General features: G+C 39.6%; 1 protein-coding gene across 4 annotated transcripts in view; it reads left to right on the top strand.

Annotated features, from left to right (window-relative positions):
- Positions 1-22,740, top strand: part of LOC124170490 (rho GTPase-activating protein 7) — a 365,673-nt gene that overhangs the window by 94,752 nt on the left and 248,181 nt on the right. For all 4 annotated transcript variants that reach the window (XM_046549251.1, XM_046549267.1, XM_046549241.1 and 1 more), the window contains one exon: positions 16,352-16,520. In XM_046549251.1, coding sequence (XP_046405207.1) covers positions 16,455-16,520 — 66 coding nt within the window. In that variant the 5' untranslated portion in view covers positions 16,352-16,454. The remainder of the gene's footprint in view (positions 1-16,351; positions 16,521-22,740) is intronic.

Genomic DNA, 22,740 nt, shown 5'->3' with positions numbered 1-22,740 from the left:
GTACTTCATGAGGAGCTTGGCCTGAGTTAATGATATATCTTATACACTTGATTGGCATCAGATACGTTCGCTACATGTAATAGGATCGTAGGTATCCTTCGAGCTATACGAGGCTCCTCGTATGAAGTACATAATTAGAAATGTATTTTTACGATTCTGCAGGAAAGAAAGGAAATTAAACCTTTTTACATCATTATCAAAGCAAAAACGAAGTTAATTTGTAATAAAATATCTTGGATTTACGTCTTGGTAGGTACGGAAACGGAATTTTAATATTTTTTTAAAAGCGTTTGAAAAAATCTAAGACATCGCCGCTCTATTACAGAAAACTCGAACTAACTAACCGGATTACTAACACGACAGTGCAGCGCCATATCACTTTGTTTTGATAATTATAATACATCCATTAGTGTCAGAGTACATGCATCTCCATCTGTTGTCGTAGGGAGTAGAATGAAAAGTTGGTGGGACCTAATCTCTACCAAAATTGCGCACATGTCATTATGGTAACACCTACATGTAGCAGTGGCGTAACTATGGGGGTAATGAGGGGAATAGATCTCCCCCAAAGCCTCAGAGAAATAAAAATAATATTCAAAACTATATTCTAGTTTTGACTTTTAGTAAATTTTAACGAAACCTTTTAATGAAACCCAAATTTTAAGAGCTAAAATTATGTAAAATGTATTTGCAGGCATGTCATTTTTCCATAGTTTTCCTAAAAGTTGGGGTGGTGGGTGGGAGGTCGCCCTTCCCCATCCCTTCTCATCCCCCCCAAAGCATATTCCTAGTTACGCCACTGAAATGTAGCATAGTGCATGTTGGGGATAATTACTCACTCCGTACGAAACACTTCAGAAGTTGCTCTCGGGGTATCATCTCGAAGTGGATGAGGAGAAAGTAGTGGTGGAGTTGACGGCGATTGACATTCGTAAATAGCAATTGTTGACCTCCACGATTTGAGGTGGTATTGCGACGAAATGACACTGCGGTGAAAGGTGGATGGATACGTAATGGGCGTATCTGTTTACGCTCGTGATCGAAGCGAAGGTCCACGTCGTGCCACTCCTCCAGGCAGTCTCAATCCTTCCTCACCTTCTTCTTCATGACGTCTCATTTCGGTTCGAGTCGTTTCGTTGGGCGGGTGTGACTGACTGACGGCTTCAGATAGAGACTGACGCGGAACATGACCATCCTACTCTCTCTCCTCAATATTTATTTACTGTCGGAGGGCGCTCCTCTATGCGTTCGAGATGAAAGAACGTGATTTATGGTTTGGGGTGAGACGTTGAGTTGCCCCTGGCTTCTTACCCGTACACTCCGTTGCTTACCTATTTTCGGCTTCAGTTTCAGATGCATGCGCGTTTAAGTCGACCGCACCCACTTCGGTCCGGTCATTAATTATACTATTGTTCGCGGGAGTGCGAGCCTTTTGATGTGTGTGCATCCACAGTTCTGACATCGCGGTCATACGTTGGGTACTTACGTTACGTCTTCATCGGGTGGAAATTGGAATGAATGAAAGTAGTGCAATAGTATTCCATAATGGCTAATTTAAATCATTATATTTGGTAAGCTTAACTTAGTGATGACCTACTAACTAATAATAATGCTAATTGATTTCCATTGTTTTATTGTGTACATTCTTGGAAATATGATACAAAAGTTATAGCTTCTGTAAAACTTTAATTAAATTAAAATTATTATTTAGGTTTGTTCAATTTTATCAGCACATTCAATCAAATTATAAAGTCACCTCGGAGTTATAACTTCAGACCTGAGGGGGGAGAGGAATATGAATATAAAGGTATATTTAAGGTGGTGCAATTTTGTCAAGGCATTAACCAATGATTAGAAAGACCATTTCTTTGATGGGATTGTGCAAGGTATTCGCTAAGTTGCTTTAGTTTCGTGATATCGTGTATGAGGTTCAAGCAGTTTTGGAAAATAAGCCTTTACTTCACTAAATTAATGTAAAATTTTATGATGCTACTCTATGACATTGGTTCAAACATAAAGAGGTGTATGAAAGGTAGTTGAAAAATACTACTTTAAGAAATTATCGGAAAAATTTCATCATCCGAGAATTGGAAGACGCAATAGGTATTATTTCATCGTGCCTTCCTTCTCTAAGGGGTAAATAGAGGCGAAAAATTAACATGCGCATGGTGGAACTGGCAAGTATATTTTTTTGGTCCTGCGCGTGTACTCAAAAACACTTTTTTGTTATGGCGTTCTCTTTTACGTATATTCTCTTTAAAAGAGGAATGACTCCATTTTAACCACTCTAGTTTTACCTTTAAGTCACGGGATATCAGCGTTTTACTGCGTTCCATACAGGACTCTAAATGATGCAGGTTTCATTTATCCTGTTTACGGTGTTTCCTGCTCTTTCAAAAAAACTAATTCTCTCATCTGATGCGCTTGATTCTGGTGCCTGTGCACTCAAGAGGCACACGGTGCCATAAACTCGATCGATACCGAATCTCAGTTTCGGATAGGCTTGGAAGCACCTGAAAGGAAGTGGAGTGATGGAACGGGGAAACGTATTGTACGGAAAAAATGTGTAGGTACGTAAGGCTCTCCGAACTAATTTAGACCGTTTACAACCCTTAATTTTGGCTCTCCTCATTCAAATGCACTCGGAGCCTAATTACCCTCGGCCCTAATCATGTCGGGAGTGACTCGAGAGGGTGTTGCTTCGAGAGGTCTCTTGTCTCACTCTTCGAATCTTGCTGGACGACGAGAAAGACAAAAGCCAATAAAAATCAAGTTGCCTGCGTCGCGAGAGAAGGCGTCTCGGAGGAAATGGAATCTTAATGGAGCAATCCTCTTACCCTTCCCACCCTACCCCGTCGTCACCCAATGCTTTTAAAGGGGGTTGAATTCGTAATGTACGATACTCCCGGAAAGTGGAGCGATTGTCCCCTCTCGTTCTAACCGTATGTCCAAGTACCTTCCGTCTGCTCACACACACACTCTCTTTTGTTAATCTTCTTGCTCTTTTGTTGTGGCCCTCTTGGGTGAAGTTTAACTGCTCAAGCAGTGCCGGACGCAGGATGAATATGAACGAGGGATATATTCGGTGTCTGTGCAGGCGACCAAGCTTGAAATGGCCTAGTCTGAAGTAAAATGATGGTTGTGATTGGCTGGCTGCGACGGTAGCGTATGTTTTCATGCTGTTCATTTCGATTGAAAACTAATATTTCCGTTAAATTCAATTCTTAGCAAGAAAGAGAAGTTTCGGCATTTTAATTAAATCTAAATAAACGTATGGTACCCTATGCACTTTTTACATTTCTTTTTTTTAAACTGAAGTACTTGATTGTTGATCTCAGCTCTTGGTTACTGCGCAGCCACCTTGAGGGTCTTTTATACATCTACTCCGTGTGTCTGAATTGACATATCTGGGGTCTTCTCGGAATATGATTAACAATTTCATCAAGTTTCCCATTTTTTAATCTGTCATGTAACTGCTAAATTGGGGAGCTAGAAATCAGGAAAGGGATATCACGTTTTTTTATGAAGTTACGTTTAAATACCTGAAACTTAATTTCAATCGAAGAATTGACGTAGGAAAACGAGAGCATTATTTCTGTGGCCCCGGAAGCCTCGGGCCATATATGCGATTGCTGCCTTGTTGGTTATCCTTATCTATGCCTTGGCTCTTTACTGTGATTGCGAGGTAATGTTTTTGTTTCTATAAAAAAACCTTTGAAAATACGTATAGAAATTCGGCTCGTGTAGGTATTTACTAAGTCATGGACTGAAGGTGTAATATTCAATTTCGGGAGAAATGGCACTCTCTTACTAGCCATCCCCTCTTAGTGGTGTTGGATAGGTTTTTGAGGAAAGGTGTAATCACAGTCAAATTATAATTTTTGGAACGTAGTTAACTCGATTAGTTAATTCTTCAGAGAAAAATTCTATGTGCCTTGTCATTATATGCATTTCAAGAGCAATAACAATTCCGTGATGTGGGCCTAAGTGGGACTCAATTCTTTTTCTAAATCGCTTAAATCATCCCCTAACGGTCGGTTTGTGGTGACGTTAAGATATCATGTATGATTACATACTTATCATGAGAAAGAATGATTCTATGTCACTTCGTCTTGATACGACGGACGAGACCTTCGACGCCCAGTTCTAGCTCTTGGTCGGCCGCTTCATTCAGGAAATGATCCAGGAATTTCTATCGATTTCGTTCATCTTCGTAACCAATTCCTCCATAGTTTTTTAGCGCGGTCACTGAAAAGCTTCAGTGGTTATTTCGACCGAGTAAAAAGTTTGGTGGGAAACTGACCTTGTTTGAGAAATGGAATCACTGTTCACGGATGGGCGTAGAAGAGATGAATGCGGGAGTTTTATTATTCAAGTCACCGTTACCTTTTACTCTAAGAGTGGCTGGCATTTGGGCAGCCTTCAGTTTTCCCAGCCTTTAACATAATTTTCATTGCCTCACACTTGATTAATAAATGATGTATACCATGGTGACTACCTTGCGTCATCTCTTACTTTCCTATTCGTACAGTTGTCAATTGTTTTTGTTCCAGCCAATTTCATCAAGACCAACTGAAGACAAATGACATGAATTTAAAGCGTTGATATATCGAGTTATGGTACTGTATACTCTTTATAATGTCCAAAATCATTATTTCGTATTCCGTCTCAATGGTTGCCTTTCTTAAAGTCATTTTCTGCTACACAATGTTAAAGTAACTGCACGCAGAAACATATCACAGACTGTTCGGTTGGTCCAAACGAATAATTTGAATTCACAAAAAAATTAATGATGCGCTTTTGTTTTGGCAGCCGCATCTTTGCCTCAAACGTTTTCGCTGTCTTTTGGTACATCAGGGGCATATTTGTAAATGAAGCAGGCATATAAGTTGGGGGAAGAACGAAAATTTTAAGGAGCAACTATTCTCCCTGATACCTATTTCCTTCTCTAACAGTCTCAAGACTAGTGCGCCATCCTTTTTCCTCCATTAGCATTCTCTTTCATTTCAAAATGAAGCCCATGACCGCAAACGTAAACATATTGCATAAGTTTCCACGCTTGCGCATGATTTTTAAAAACTTGAGGTCAAATAATGAGTTTAAAAAATCTCAATGATCTACGTTTTTCTTCAAAACCCATCAGCTTTATCCATGTCTCAGCTTCTAACTCGTTGCTTATCTCTATGCCTACTTATATCATTTCCTATGCTTTTGAGGTGCAGCGTGAGTGAATTGAGGTTGAAAGAGGCAAACGAACTATAGGAACAATGGAAATTTTAAGGGGTATTTTCTTTCTCGCGCACAAAGCTATTTTCTTGAAACCAGGCTGACGTTCCATCTAGCTGCTAACTACCTTCTTTCCCACTCCTCCATCAGTAAGAATTCTCTAATAAATAACCCCTTCCCTCTTCAACTTCTTCCTCCTACCCTCTCCCCTCTCTCTCTCCCCCTCCCTTCTCCTCTTCCTACTGTATGCTCTCCCGTCGGCTCCTTTTGCCTATTCCATTAGCGTCCACCTGGATGGGTCGTCATCCATAAAAAATGACCATATATAGGAGGGAAGGAAGGCAAGGCCGAGGAAATCGCTCCGCTTAGCGTTTCGAAGTCGAGCGGCGCTGACTCGTTGCGCGCCCTTGTGAACGCTTCCATTCTGCCGATACGAGGGCACTTGTGTGCTGGTCGGTGAGTGACACCCTTGTTAGCCAGTTACCTTTTCTCTCCTCGCCTCATAGCATGAAAGGGACCGACTCCGCCGACCGCGTCCACTGCCGGTTGGCCATGCTTATGATGCATCATAGACCGGAAGGATTTGTTCTTCGTAAAGCGCGTGCCCTTTCGTAAAACCTCGGAAGGCAACTAACGAGAAGTTTTCTCTTGGACTAATTGGCTACGTTTTTCTTCAAAAACATGATTTTTTACGGTTATTTTTTTTGTGATTGCTGTCTATCCCATGCATTGCGTCGATTACTGCTGTGTCAACTAGGCCATAAGTTCTTTCCTCTTAAAGCGCCGTAGTGAGTGACGCGTCGTCTAGCAGCGTGATAAAGTCATATTCTCTCAATTGAGTTATTTAGTAGTGAGCGGAAGTTTTTGTTGAAAATTGAATAGAGCGGGAAATGAGTTGACTAATAAAAAAGCTTCATCTTTTAATCAATTGAGTATGTGTTTGTCACGATCGTTGAAGTCACGAGTAGAATATTAAAAAATCGTTGAGCGATTGTGCATTGCTAGGCATTATGGGTATTTTCATTGCGGTGGAGAATTGATTCATTGTCCCTTCAATGGCTCACTTTGTTTCCCCTTGATACTACTCAGTTGCGTGTAAAATGCCTCCTGAATGTTGAGGATAACCTTCAACCATAAAATCCTCTGTAATGTTAGTATTCCTTTCCCAGTGGAAATCCGCGAAATATTTCCGCAATTTTTCCGAGATTTACTGTAAATTATAAAGCTCTAACAGGCTTCATAATTTCTAACACAACATTTTGTTGTCCTTTTTGTGGCTTTTGTATGTCAAATTCTATGAATTACTAACTTCTACTTGTTGAAACCTTCATGAGTCAATAGAATATACAACTTCAAAATTAGCTTCCAATCCCTATCCATGCTAACGGAAACCCGGAATGCAGTTTCTTGTTGCTTCCTTGAAGTAATTCACTTTTCTTGCGTCTTATTGAACATGTTAACAAGTATTTTACTAGTACCAGTAAGGCATTTTCTAAAAATTTTATGTATGACTTTTACTTGGAAGTACTAGGTGTACCATTATATGAATTGCGACCGTCGAACAAAATGAACGAAAAGAATTTTTGGCACGAATTATCCGTAGCCCATGGAAAGCCTTGTGTATCTTTCAACTAGTTTCCGTTTCGCGAAGACTTTAATTCAGCAAAATCTTTTGGGTTGAAATACATGATTAACACTCAGGAACTCACTTTATTTTATTTTCTTAATATCGTGCTCATACCTTCTATTTATTATTCTTTGGTTCTTTTTAAATGCAATGGTAGGTGATGAAATGATATTTTTTTAGTTTTTAATCAACGTAGAACAGTGAAATGAGAAAAGGTGATTATTATTTCAAATTGTAAAGTATTGAATTAATCGATAATCGTTACGCATATAAAATTATTTTATTAGTTCCAATGCATCACATCACATGAGTTCTTTAACTACATTATGTATATTTTAGCATTACTAAACTGTCAAAATATTTATATTGTTCCCCTAAATACTGCTAAAATTATGAAAATCTGCTGACGAGATACATTTGGTGACTGAGCGATTTGTCATCGGAAGTCCATGACGAGCTAGAATCGTCACTTTAGCTTCCCCTCTGTTAATGGCTGGGCATGGTTATCTTTTTATGTCCGATATGAGATATTGCTTCTTTCCGAAGCTCTGTTCGTGTTAAGTGATTAGAAAAATGTGTATTTCAAATCATGGGAACCGAATAAATGGTGTAGCACCCTCTCTTTTCCAAATTATTCGCATTTAGAATTTCATTTGCATTTATTTTATTATTATTTTATTTATTTATACTATATAATAAGGTTGTAAGGCGGTGCCTTCACTCAGTTCTGTTGTTAGGATTTCTTGTATTTTATTGAGAATACTTTGCATTTTCTTTGCTCAAAGTGCATGCGTGTATATTTTAATGAATGTACTTTGTAATATTTCAAATTTTTTGTGCGGGAAAGAGGCAACCCCATTATGTTCTGCATTTTTGTTGCGGTATTACCGACAATGTTTAGATCGTTGACGTTGCTAAATTCCTCATGTCTCACTAAAACTGAGAAGGAATAAATATTTCTAAATGGATTAATTGAGATCGTCCTGGAAATTGTGGAATTTCCGTTGTTTTTCCACTGGAGCCGGATAAAGTGGACGTTCGTTATAGACCAGCTGCCAAGGAATCTACTGATATCATCGGGATTGCACAACGTTGTTGATTTCCTTCCAGCTGGATACCAGCATAGGCCATTTTTTCTACAAAAATGAACAAAAATTCTAGGCTTCCGTCTATGAACTATGTAGGCTAAGCGATCTTAATCAGGGCTCAACTTGCACCCATCACGACAACCCGTTTTTCCCTCATATTTCCGCTCGTCTTGAGATGGGAAAAATACCAAAAACAGCATAAATTCGTCTTATCATTTTTTCCATCCAAATTTGTTCGTGTTTTTGTCTTAGCTTTATCTCTACCATTTATATAGATGCTAGGAATTGAGCCTATTTTTACTCCATTCCTCTCATTTTTCTCGCCACAATCGAGGATAAGTGCAACTTTCTCCACATCGTCGACTTCTTGACCACAACCGGAACGTAATAGGTGTAGTAGGAGAGAACCAAATTGTTTTCCTCCGCTTCGGCGGAGTAGTATATGACTCTCGACAACGACCTTTTCTGAGTCCTCTTCGGTTTGTTCCGTTCTGAAGACACTTATCTTTTGGGCTGTGCTTTAGTTCCGTTTTTTAAAAAAGGGCAAAATTGAATGTAGTGTAATGCAAAAGTATGGGAAGTGGCTGTGAAAAAAGTAATATTAACACACAAAAATCTTTAATCAAATTCATTGCCTGATAACAAAGTTACTATCATTTCTTCCTAAATACAATTTGTGGGAGAGGTTTTTTCATTTTCATATCCACGTATTGTGTTAGAAGGTTGTTCCCTTTTCTTTGTTATTATCCTGTTGCGTGATTTTTAGTTTCTGGAGATAAAATCGTTTTTAGTGCCTAAGTGCTTCAGTATCAAATTTAGGCCTTTAATCTACTTGTCTCTATTCTCTTATTGCATATCCTTCTTTCGCTTTATATTCCGCCCTAATGAATCACCTTGTTCTAATGCAATCAAATGTGTGTATAGATGTGTATTCATTGAATTGCATTTTTATTAGGGTGTAAAAATAGGTGTTTTTTCCTTGAAGAGTAGCGAAGTCTGGCATAGCATCAGATTTCAACTTGTATCTTTCTCAGAATTCTCCTTCGTATTTGTCACTAGGTTTAACACTCCAACACTTGAATCTATAATCACATGTTTGACTGTGCACGATTTACTCAGCTTGGTAAAGATATTATGAAGTTATCTTTAAAAACCCACTAAATAATGGATTATTGACCTCTGAGAGTACGGGCCATAGTTTACCCGATTATTCCTCTTGTCTTATTCGTTGTGTCTTACATTCCCCATCAATGTCCCTCCGCAGGAGTGGACTATGAATTTGAAGAACAAGGAATTATGAGGCATTGTTTTCATGCTGTCATTTTCCTTTTCAGATACCTTCGAATATGTTGGTTCAATCATGTTTGCCTTTTCTTCTCCCTGTCGTCTATCACCGCCACCATAATTGGTCATTCCTTACCTTCAGGCTCCTTCCATTCTATACCAATCTGTTCTGTCCGTCACAATTCCTTATGCTGACATCTTACGTCATCTTCTTGTCGTCGGTTCATCCTTGACCTTCCTTCGTAGCTGTGTCCCTCTGTGGAACTTCCAAATACGGCTCACGTGTATTCTGTTTTTACAGTCTTTCCGATTTGTTCCCCTTGTCACCCCGTCAATTTCTTTGGAGCTGTCTGATCATCGCCATCACTCTGAAGGATCTCTTCATTACTGCCTTGTGGATTTGCGTGCTAATCTGCGTCATACTCACGTGAGGCGCGTCATTGCCGGAGTAATGTGAACCCGACGACCCATGTCAGCTAAAGGTTCGATCACTATCATTGACTTGTACGGTCGCGAAAAATCGAAGAAAAAAAGAAATGTTTTTTTGGTGGAAAAAAATCACGAGTTTTTGAAATGACGAAAACATTTGGATGATGGAGAAATATATTTCCTTGCTCTAAGGCTTGCTCTAATAAAAAGAAAAAGTGTCCTGTAGATGATTCATGAGGCGGTGGAACAGAGTTTTATCATTCTCTGCTTTATTAAGAGCAGTGTTTTTTCATTGAAAACCTATCCTCATTTTCAATAAAAAAATATCAAATCAAATGCAGAACCATCAATAAAAAATTGAATGGTTTTTGAGGGTTAATATTTTTTACATATTTTAAGATTTGTGTCGGAGTTGATCGATAATGAATGAAGAAATACGGATGGCATACGACAAATATCTCATTGCCTTCTCACCATTCATCAGAAGCTCGCCTCCAAAGCTTATGTCATTATTAAGTGCACTGGTCATTGATAATTATGTACCCATACTATTTTTAGTAATTTTCGCAACGGAAAGGATTAAAACTGCGAGCCGAAATCAGGACTTCTTCCCGGCATGCTGCCGTGGAGTTTTTTATTCAATCTCTCCCAGTTTATCACTTAAAATGTTCGATTCGAATGCGATGGCGTACAGAAAGTTTGACAAGTGGTCTTATAAAATAGGAAAGCGCGTCACCGTTGTCTTCCAGATGGAAACAGAGACCCTTACTGTGAATACCATTGCATTGAAGCCTCCTCGACTGCCCACTAGTGCCAAAATTATAGGTATTTCTTTCACAATCGACGGATATGGAGCCTATTTCATTTCTGCTAACAGCTCATAATAGCATGATTACGGGTTCACCTTGCAATCGTCCCACCCGTAATCATATGCTGTGAAAACTCCATCCCACTCCTTACTGTTTCCGCTTGCGTATTCGTTCCTTATCGCGAAGCGTTGGGTGGCATGCGGGACGCACACATATATATTTTGGTGATTTAGATTAATCTACAGCCTTGAAGGCGTCGTCAAGGTCTGCGTCTCTGTGTTGAAGTCGAGGCCGGGCCTTATTTAATCGCTCCTATTCTTCTGTTGGAACAAATGTTCTCGCCCACGTCAATCAATCGCGTACGATGGTATGATGGATGATATTACTCCTTTTTAAGTATAGCGATTCAATAGTATCTCGTAGTGTTATCTTGCGCCTCCTTAGCTCTTAAAAACCCACTCACGTTTTTCCTGCTACCTACCCATAGGAAATCCCCCAAACTATACCAATGTTACTCTTCCTTACAGCTAGAAAAAGGGTACTTACCGTAAGATTGGGCTACTGCGGCCTTGTTCACTTCTTGTGGGTACAAAAAATATATTTAAATTGCTAAATTTGATACTAGGCTGTATTTGATATTTTCCATATAACTTTTTGCGGTTCTGACTCTATTTTGCGTGAACTTCAGATGCAGCAATGATACAGAAATTCCCTTGTGATTGTTTTCTTATGAGTTGGACCACTGATGTCCCAACCTGGGGCTACTTTGCCCCATTGCCATATATTTCATGGTTTCGATGCTTGTTTTACTGATGGTCTTGCTCACCCCAAGATAGAAGTTTGCCCATCACATTAGACTTCCATATATTTTTCCATTCGTTGGAACCTTGAAAACTGTAGGAATATCCAGTTAGTGCTGTTTCCTAATGGTAAGAATATTCACTATGACAATATGTTCATTTAATTCAGCTAATCTATTCCTGCGTGCCCATATCAACGTAGAAATTCCTGATAAAATTACTATTTTTTAAATAGAAACTTGCCAGTATGCTTTTAGTGAAATAGATGTATTCTCTTCAAGCTCTTTGAATCCATCGAGTGAGGTTTCAGTACGTTATGACAATCGTTGTTCGGCGCTTGGGTTGGAAACGGGTGGAGGTTTTGCTTGATATGAATACTCATGATTTCTTCTAGGTTTATGCTTCTTAAGCGTTGAATGAAATATGATGTAACACTTTTCCGGAGAACAGAATGAATACACTTCTCTCGGGTTTGCTTGCGGATATGATAACTTAAGGCAGCCAACTAACTCTCTTGTTACTCATTTAGTGATCTAACTTATTTCACAATATGCTGCCTTATTTTTTCTTACTCGCGCGCAAACCGGAGGGAAGTTAATTCGTTGCATGAAAATTAGCAATGATGAGGAAAACATCCAAACCCCTTCTTTGAGAACAGGTGCTTGCTAGAGACTATGAGGAGAAAAGTGATCTAGCTATCAGTCTCGCTATCCGCAATCCTTCCTCGTAATCATGTCAGCGCCATCATTTATCAGAGGATCTCCTCTTCCGATCAAATTGCAAATCGTCACCCGCCATGAGCGGGAGAAAAGCGAAGGGACCGGTGGTCATGCTGCCTTCACATTCCCTCCGGCCCTCCTCTCAATGGCTCGACCGACCGGTTAGCGAATGCGCATTTCATTTCGACGTGCGCGACTCGGAAATTGCGGCGATAAGTTTAGTGGCTCGGCCGGCAGAGGGAAAGAGGGTTCCAGCTTCTTCATCATAATTTCAACGACTGCCAAGACTCCCGATTGGCGATACGCTACCAACCCCCTCTCCCTCTTTCCTTTCTCTCATCTTGAGCCGTATCCTTTCCTGCTTCAGTCGGGAGCGCATTATTGTTGCCAGCGTGGGGCTCACTCCATCACTATGGCGACCAAACACCACCCCGTATCATCCCCATTGGATCTCCTCCACTAGCCCCTCTCGGGAAAGAATGAGTGGATCACTTTGAAGGACCTTTTGTGCTCCTACTTTGATCTCGAGTGGCATCGTTGACGGCCCTCGAGCGGCTTGTTCATGTTGTTGATTCGTCGCCGGTGACGCTGACGGAATTTAGTGATTGGAGGAATGGATAACCCTTGAACCTACCTACCATAGTTAGAACGTCTCTCGGATTAGAGTATTATTCATTGTTTAAACTTATGGAGGTATTCATAAGTATTTCTTTTTCATGAAAAAAATTAACTATTTATTTAGTTTTGGGTGAGATCCAGTTATTCATTAGTATAATTCAAATTTTATTTTCTGCGATCTAAGTATTATAAAAACTAAAGAATGGAGCTAGGATATCTATTACTCTAAGCGTTGAAACGCATCTTTCAAGATTTAAAATAAACGCATAATGCTAAGTATAACTCAATATTTGAAGTGAAATTGCATACATATGTCAATTATAAATCCTAGGGGGAAACTGGATCATTTTCGAAAAATGCCGTCATTCAAAAGCAACTACCCGGAGAGAGCGCGATTGACAAGCTCCTTACAACCCAATGGCGAGGGGCTACTTTCTAGCGATTTTGAGGTTGATTTGATTCCTTGTAGAGTTCTCATCCTGTTGATTTTCACCTCGGTTTCTTAAAATCTTTAATTCATCGAGATTGATAGTAAATAAAACAAAGGGTTATATTGCTTGGGTCGTGAATGATCATGCGGAACAGGGTGCTTCAAAAGACTATAGTGATGGTAATAAGGGGATAGTGGCAGGGCTTGAGGGGTGGGTATCCGGAGGGATAGGGCAAGAGAAGCTAGGTTGAGAGAGAGAGAGAAGTGGTAGTTCTACGGAGAAAGGAATGCTCTCGTCGGAAGCTCTGCGCACCGTGGCGAGGGGGGGAAGGATGTTTATGAATGTACGTGTAACATGCGATCCCCCCCCCCCATTTCCCCTAGCAATACTACGTGCCGTCGCATGCTGTGCGTGCAAAGGGACTCTCTTTCTCTCCGGCAATTGAGCTCTGAATTGGTCGGAATGACAATTGATGCGGTCTCTGTGCGAGGGGAAGGCGCGCGAGACACTTGACAAAAAAAATAATGGCGAAGAAAGGGAGGCGGAGGATTTAGCAGTGGTCGCAGTCCGCGTATAATCTCAGACCATTCCGACCCGTCCCCCCCCCCCCCCCTTCAGCCGAACCGGGCCCTCTTCTACTGAATGCAAACCTTTACATAGCCTCATCCTCATCTGCGTCCTTGCTGCCACCTGGCGTTTGACCCGTGAAGGAGTGTTAGAACGAAGTTATGTTCTATCGAGCGGATGTGGAGTTTGAGGGGAACGTTATGAAGAGATGGGGCAGTTGGATTGGCTGAATGGAGATTAGAGGTGTAGTTGTTTTCGTGGTTACCGTAATACGATGGGTCTCAAGGCCTGATTACGCGGTACATTAACACGGACGAGTTAATGTGTGAACGCAGGAACGATTTTGGTGGACCGGAACGTAGTGTGTTAGAATGCATGGACCAAATTAGAACAGATTCTATTTTCTGTTCATACGTTCGCACAATTTGGGTGGTTGCACGGTGCATTTTCCTGTTCAATCACGCGTTCATACATTCAGAAATTAACTCGGACGTGTTAATATATCGTGTAACCAGACCCTCATAGCATAATATTCATCACTGAACTATTTAGCCTGGTCTATTGAACAATATAGCCTGAAATTTCTTCAGTGGAATTAGTTGAAAATGCTTTGCCGCAGCAATAATTAAGGAAACAGGAAAGGTCTTTTTGTGTGAATTTTGTTTATTCTAGATGAAAAACGTAGCATTTTCCATAGAAATTTTATTTTCTACCGCGCGACGGGTTTAATCACACTTTGAAGTATCGTCTGATCGGAATTATCATCAAGACGTATTTTTTTGTGAAAAGATTAGATGTTAATCGGGCATGCCGTCAAATTTTCATATTGAATTTGTGGGTCTAATATAATTATATGGACGCGATCGAAGTTTTGAAGCCTGTAGGGAAGCGTTGGTTTCTCGGAGACGGTTTTAGTGACCGATTCTTTTGTTTGTTCGTTCACTCGAATTCCCTTCTGTTCCGCCGAAATTTTCTTTGTGGGTGAGAAGAGATGACCACTCCTTTTGCGGAAAATGGGCGTAAATATTCCTCCAGTCGTGGATGTGGAATGCCTTTTTTACCTTGGATTTCCTCACTGTCATCTGGCCCATCTCCGTTTTACAAAAATACCGCAAATACTTCGCATATTCTGGAGAATGCCCATCTGGAGGAAAGTTTTTGCAGTCCCACATGGCTTGGAGACGGTAGTGAGCGAAAAATTAATGTGATTTAAGAACCCATTCGCTTCCGTTTTTGTTTCGAAAACGATGATTGATTTTAATAGCGGTTTAGAAAAGAAAACGTCAATTAATTCTCGTGTATGACATCTCGAATCTCCCAAAGTGAGTTAATTTGACGAGCGTGGGAAAGACCCGGGTCGCATTTTGAGTTTTATTACTGTAAATAACCGTTTATCGTTTCCTTTTAGGTTTTAAAGATGATAAGGTAACGTCAGGTGCTCTTCTCCTCTATTCTGTGCTGTTTCGTTCTGGAAATTTATGTTTTTATGGGAGCAAAATCGCGCTATAACGCTGGACTTGGCAACTCGTCGGATCTATACACCATTAAAATTTGGTTATTAAAAAAATCATTCGCGCGTCGTGTCATCCGTAGCCATTTCTCTTTTAGCCATTTTTAACCTATTTCTTTCAGTGCAAAGTTATTTTCTGCTATTCTTGAAAACAATTTATTATAATAGGAAAGCGTTCAGTTTAGCAAGGCTGAACTAAACTGAGCATTGTCACCTTTGTCTTAAAAATGGCTGTTATAAGTTATATGTAAATTTTAAAGCCATCTTGTATTTTGATTAAAAAATGTTAACCTTAAAAATATAACCAAGTCTTAAAATGGGCAAGTTTTCGCCTACTTAAGATATATTGCTATTATTTTTTTTAAATTTTCGTGCAACGTAATGACATGGAATTTTGGCTCATGCCCTGAAGAAGAATCACGCTTGATTGCAGTAATTTTACAATTTTACTTTCCATCATCGCTGTAGAGGTATTTTGGTGCATTTAGGATGGATTAACTATAAAATTAAATTATCTTCTTCAGAAAAATTCTCAATTCTTTACCGATGATTTTTTACTACACGAACTTAGTTATTATAGCATGTAAACTTTTGTAGTGGAAAGGCTATTTTATGTATTTGATTCTTAGAATTTTTATTGACATTTTTAAAATTTCAACTCACAGAAATATATACTATAAGCAGTTATTATATACATGATGAATATTGAATCGCTCGCATATTCTTAAGGATATACGGCCTATAGTAGCAATTAATTTCCAGGTGCCATAAGACATACTTTCGCCGATGCCTTCAAATTATTTGAATTATATTTTAAATCCTAAGCTCGTCATATATATGACGACATTCTTGTATTCTGGTATTTCATATTCACAGGCTTGTACTTGCTACCTTTTGTTTTTCTGTACCACTTTCTGTCCGTTGTAAAACGATAAATTCTCCTTGTCCCTATTTGTCGTGTAGTTTAGTGTCGGGTCAATAGTCGTCGAGATACCCCGCTCACTTTCTTAAGCAATCAAATACACCATTTTATATCTGTTGCATTTAGCGTAAATGGTGGAGGAAATGTTAAACGAAAAACCGGATACCTTTGCGGAGGAATCTTGTTTCTTATCGGCCGCTCAGAGCAGAGCATGCAAATTCCGATGTGCTTTGCCCTCTCTCGCTCATAGTACTTAACGTGCAATGCTTGAATGGAAGCTTTTCTGGACTATACCTAATTTAATGCTTTTCATTTTCACAGGTGGCGTATGTTGAAGGAAAAGCGCGGAATACCAGAGACCAAAAATAGTGGAAGTGAAAATGCCTGTTTCCAGTCGGTGACACCACGCTAAACAACACTAAGAATGGCTGCCATTATATCCGGTCCGGATCCCTATAGGGAACTGGAGATGTATCTGGAGAAAATGAACGTGAGTGCTTTTCTTATTATTCTTTTGATTTCAAGTAGCTATTACCAAGAGAGCGGTTAAACGTTTAAGTGTGTAACAAATGGAAAATAGCAGGTGGGTGGAGATGGAAGACATTGAGAATCCAATGAAATTGAAATATAATTATGCTGAATACTAAGAGCTTTTATTTTTAAAGGTATATTTCAAATACATTCTTAAGCATTTATTATATCAGATCCAGGATGTACTGTGTTAATGCTACCCTGGGGGCGATTTAGCTTACGTTAAGATTTTCTCCGTGATCAAATCCAGTGAACAATGTCACAATGTGAGAATGTCCGGCGTAATTATGGGAGCGATATGTCGTTATTTTTTAGTATACCCTAATATTTAAGCCCATTCAATTGCCTTTTAATCACTAAAGATTCACTTAATATTTATATCTAATACGGTTTCTTATGTGGTACTGACTTGAAAAAAAGAGATGACGCCTCTAATTTGTTTTTATTGCTTGGCACAACATTAACCTGACTTTCCGTCGATCCATGATATACCTACTCTCAATAGTGAAGGAAATATAGGATATCTGACACGTGTTTCTTTAGTTTTGACAGTCGGTGGTCATGGCGGCGTGTGCGCGGTGTCTTTGTAGTCGATCACAAAAGGGAGGAGGTAATGGAGGAAGAAGGGAAAGAAATGGGTTGAGGAGAACAAGGGTTAAAAGAATAAGAGGGAGAATGGATCTCCCTCAGCCACAAGCCTTTCTCTTGTCTCCTTGGTGATCGACCGCGTTCCGAAATGATAGCAATGCGAGTGGATGGATGCTGCGGCCGAGAACAAACGCTGCTAAAATGCTCTCACTCCATCTTTTTTGCCCTTTTTAGTCCGCTTGCGTTCCAAGTGTTGTCAAAAATATTCTCCCCTTTTTCTTTGTCCTTTTAAGTCTTCCATCGACCAGACGTCATTTTTTGTCTGTTTTCAATCCCCTCCCACCAAGTGAAATAAATATTTGAACAAAAAATCAAATGGCCTGGCGTCTTTGAATCTCAAAATGTTCGCCTACTTGATACCTCTATTGTGGCATAAAATTGTATCCACCTGCAAATTTTTTTATATTATATATTATATTGGTCACCTTTAAGAACTAGTGAATACTATACTTGCCTGCCGTCTTTACCCTCACGCAAGATATCAAAAGCTGTAGTGGGTGAAAATATACAATAGTCAGTTATAGTTACATTTGTTCTTCACATGTTACCACGACTTCTACTTTTACGATAATACAGCTTTACTATCTCGTAAACTTTTTTCAAAAGTATCCTGTAAAATTGCCAACAGTACGTATGTTTGCTTGATGCAAAATACATGTGATGCATGTTTTTGGGCAACCGGCGTTTTAGTTGTTTGATTCCGAGGCTTCGAAAAGAAGGCCAAAAAATAACAGTTTTATGCCGATTTTTGCAATTTGCGTCACGAAAGTCCGGCTCTAAACCTCTGGTATGGATCCATCACCTCAAACATTATTTACCGAAAAATAAATATAAACTATTTAGAAACTTTCTAGGAAAAACTACGTTTTGACTGGACTTTAAGTAGGTTTATTATTTTATTTATGGAATTCCTACTCGCTAAAATACCTCGTGGTCTATCCCCGAAATCCCCAAACTTGCAAGCTGAATTCCCTTTCGATCAGAATTGCCGTTTCCGTAGATGTAGAAACCTACTAAGGCAAGATCGAACCCGTTATCCCTCGCTTGGCAGGCGAGGAGTCAATCATGTGTGTTTTCGCAGAGGTCGGTAAATTCTCCACCATTTCAATATATATTGTTAATTCAATCCTTGAGGCACCATTATACGTGTTGATTGTAAATCAAAGTTGAAGCCTTCTATTGTATTTTAAGTGCTACCAACTAATTTTAAAGTAGTGAACAAAGTTATCAACATTAGACCATTATTATTGCGAGATATTATTGACCTCAGCATGATTTACGCGTAATTAAGTAAGGAACGAATCAGCTGTCGATGCCTGAAAGTATTCTAATTGTGAAATTGGAAGTTCTTCTAAGCCATTCTTAAGGTTGATTTTCCTGTAGTGTTAAATAGCTCTGTATCATTTTCCTCCTGGACTTATTGTGTTAAGATCCCTCGCCACTCCATATCCCACCCCCATCCCCCCCCTCCCCCGGTTAGCAGGCGTTGCAGTCTCCAGACCTATCTTTACCATGTTCTCCGTCCATGTACCCTCCCTTCTACCAATCCTACTGAACCACCCTCGTATCACCTCCTCCATACTTTTCCCCTTTATCATCCGCCTTGGATCTGCCTCGACACGACCCGCCTCGCCGTCTCTTTCGCTAGACACTAATGTCTCGCCCAGAGTTTATTTTTTCAGTCCGTTGAATTTTTATCCTCGGTATCCGTTCGCGAAAAAACAAGAGTAACATTTAAATTTTTAACCGATCTTTGGTTCCATAAATACCAATCCTTGAAAATATCCACGATGGGGTCAATGTGATTTGGCTACTCTCTTGATCTACTGGATATATTCACTCCAGAAAAAGCATTTATAAACTTACTTGTAGGCTCTGACTCTGCTAATTATCAACATTGAATTCTTACTTCGCTAGGTGTTCTCTAAAGTCCTTTTACCTGAGAAATTTTACCTTTTCTTTAATTCGAAATTGTTGATTCAGTACATTATTTCAACTCGTAGAATTGCGAATACTGTCAGACTTCCGATCTTGTAGGGATATATTGACGCTTTTTAATCGAGTAGCAATGGAAAAATTTTGCATTTTATCATTTTATCTATCATATCTCACGTCGATATTTTAATTGCCTTCCATGAAAACATGAATCAAGTTGCACTCAAACTTTTTCGCCTTTACATTTTGATGGAAAATGATAGCCTAAGATATCTCTTATGTTTTCTAAAGGTGGATGCATAAAGGTCTCAATATGAGTCTTATTTTTGCAATAAATTGTTTGCGTGACGTCATATGCAATGAATTCTTTTAGGAGTCTAATGGATACTAAATTTTCTTCGACTTTTCTGTTTTCTAAGTCACCTGCGCCATTTCTCACACTTATGCGTCTCCGAGGTGTGATCACATTATTTCACGAATTGACACTGTTCCAAATTCCGAATGTGATTTGTCGTCCTGAGTCATCTTTATAGAATCTTAATCACGAGGAGTGATCTTTATCCATGTGGAGATCGATGTGCTAATGCAACTGGCGAAAGGGTGTGGTATAACAACTCCATTCTGACGGTACACACATCTCGGTTATGAGCAATATTCGCTGAGCATGTGCAGAAACTTTTCTAGCCAATGGCTTGCGCATGACCCTCACTTAAGGCACCCATTAAAATCTCTTTAGGGATATGGTCTCGTCTCTCTCAGGTCCCGTGCCATTGAACCGGATGATACGGCCACATTTAATGGCATATGTAAATGGCTTAGTCCCGTTGCTTGAGTGCAATTGAGTCTTGAGTGGAGAAAAATAAAACGTATATCGTGCCAAGCGTTCTGCATACCACGTCAGGCAAAACATCATTCGCTTAAAATACGCTTTTAGCATTTATACATTATTTTAATTGTTTTAAATGCTTTTATTCTACCCATAAATTTAATTGATGTTCATTAGGAAGGAGATTTTTTTCTCTGACGGCTTGAAGACGAAGTATTTAAAGGGAATTTTCTGATGCACAAAGGTCAAGAAAAGACTTCGCTGTTTCACAAAATAAAATATATTTGCCAGATGATGATACGCTGTATCGAAACCGCTCGCAAATATATTTTATTTTGTGAAACAGCGAAGTCTTTTCTTAACCTTTGTGCATCATGAAGAAGTTTCACCATGTTACGCCAACCACCATCGCATTTGGGAATTTTCTGTTTTTTTTCTATGCATCGATGCGAAAACCGCTTTAATTTCCTCAATTTGATATTTCTAGGAAAGCATTCGCTTTTTAAATCACAATCCGACTTCATTTGCTATCTTATTAATATTTGTTTTATCTTTAAACAATCTTCCATTAGGTTGCCTAGAGCATTTCTATGATTTCAAATATTTTCATGTAACTACCTTCAATGCCTAAGTTCACTTGTTGGCTTCTCTTTTTGTGTGGAGCGGTTTCTTTGCCTAGTTCTTTCTTGGCGAAGTGGTGCTTAAAGCTAAAACTAGATATCCCTGAGATATATTGAGTATACATTTTTGAAATCTAATTTTTTCGCTCTCTTGGGCGAGCGATCGCTTGTTTATCGTCTGTTATCGTTCGTTTAAAATGTACTTTATCAGTTTCAGGCTCTACGGAATTAACTGTTGTCAACAAATATTTTTCCTCCGAGAAAATGTTAAGGCTAAAACGTCATTTTTAAGATATGAGCAAACTTTGGCATGAATTCACTCTACATCTCCTGAAAATGTCAAGGCAACAGCCCTCGTTTTACGCAAATAATGTGCGGCAGAAAAAAACGCGGGTGTGATGTGAAATTGATATTTCAATTAGCGTCAAGATTTTAAAAATTCAATTGTACATAGATTAAAACCAACGCAATACCAACGGTATCAGAAATCGTCCTATTATGGATACTTCTTAGGAGACGACACTGATGCCGCATCTGCCTATGTTGGCATTCCGCTCATCTTTTGCCTCGCGGATCACGGCTCGGCGCGCGCGACGCCACCCCCCTCGTTCCCCTCCCCACCCTCTCCCGAAACCCCCACCCCTCCTCCCTCGTACTCCCCCATCCACCCTCTGTCCAGAATTCCGTCATGCATCGTCCTCCGCCTGCTCATCCTTTTTGTCTTTCTGCGAATCATTCATTCGACTCCGTTTGACTTCTTTCTCGGCCCGCGCGGCGTCCCTCCCCCCCATCCGCCATTCCTTTTTTCTTCGCTCTCTGCCTACGCGCCTCATATCGCCATGGATTTGTCTCTCCCAGTCCATCCTTTCCCTCCTACGGACTGAGGGATGGCACCGGTCAAATTTATTTGCCTATGATTCAGATACCTACTGCGATTACATATTTTTGTCCAGAAATATTTTGTGTCCGTCATGGATCTTATGATTTATTGTCATACGCATTTTCTTTAATGATCTCGAAGGAAAAATTTGATGATCAAGCTATTTACTGTTAAGTAGTGTAATTCTATTCGTCAACTACAGACGGAATTGCTGCAGAAACATATCTTTAAAATATGATTGAATTGCTAAAATTCTCCCTTTAAGTTAAAAAAACGGTCGCTGTAGCTTTACTTCGAGTAAATCCCATCTTTTCCCTTACGTTTCTAGAGAAGTGTTTGTGTGAAATTCTCTTCTATTTATTGGTACCGTAGTTTATGCGCATCCGCTGAATGATTTGGTTTCATTGGAATAGATTAAATGACGTAAATGAAGTAGTGGAGCTCGATAAAAGAGAAATATGTAGTCACAGTTAGAGTATGCGATATTTATTTATATTTAAAATTCTTTCGCGAGCGAGTGAATTTATTATTGAATTAATTCGCGTTGATAGCAGTTAGAGAAAATTTATTGTATATAAGTTTACATCGATATATCTACCTTCATAAGGAAGCTCTGTTGATCATAATAAATTATGTATAAGTATGGAATGCTTCTGTCGTAACTTATTGTATAATTTTTATTTCCACATCTGCAAAATGTATGTAGGTATCAAAAGTATCATTGCATCGATAGTAATTTCAACTGAAATGATTGGATTCGTTTGCTTCAAGTTTTGGCTGACAGTATCCTCACTCTTGCACTTGCACTCTTGTTGCACTCGTTACCGCTGTAGGTTTTTAAGTGCGCCTCTCCCCCCTTCAGTTGTTAGCGTAGTTTTTGCACGACCCACAAAGGGACGCGCGCGTAGTCGTCGGGGAGGAATCGCGTGCCGCGGCGTCTCGGCTTCAGGCCCGAGGACGTGCGCCCACCGGTGGTCCAGCGACTCAAAAGTGCGTGTTTCTGTTTGCGTCTGCAAGGAGAGACGTGTCCAGCGTGCTACTCAGTCCGTCCTCCGTTCGACTTGCTCCTGTGAGTTCCTTCGCGCGAGGCCTCGAGGGGAGTCTCATAAATGTCACCCATAGTCCATCTTTTTATTCATAAAACTAGTTTACGTTGCAGAGAATTATTATCTCTGTTTTATGGCGCCATAAATTTCAGTTCTAAGAAAGCTTCCCACCCAAGGATTGAATGGTAGTGGAGATAGGTACTCAATATGACATGCTCAAACGC

The sequence above is a fragment of the Ischnura elegans genome, chromosome 1 (assembly GCF_921293095.1).
Source record: "Ischnura elegans chromosome 1, ioIscEleg1.1, whole genome shotgun sequence".
NCBI classification, from domain to species: Eukaryota; Metazoa; Arthropoda; class Insecta; order Odonata; family Coenagrionidae; genus Ischnura; species Ischnura elegans.
The sequence above is the reverse complement of the archived record's forward strand: the minus strand, read 5'-3'. Positions and strand labels throughout refer to the sequence as shown.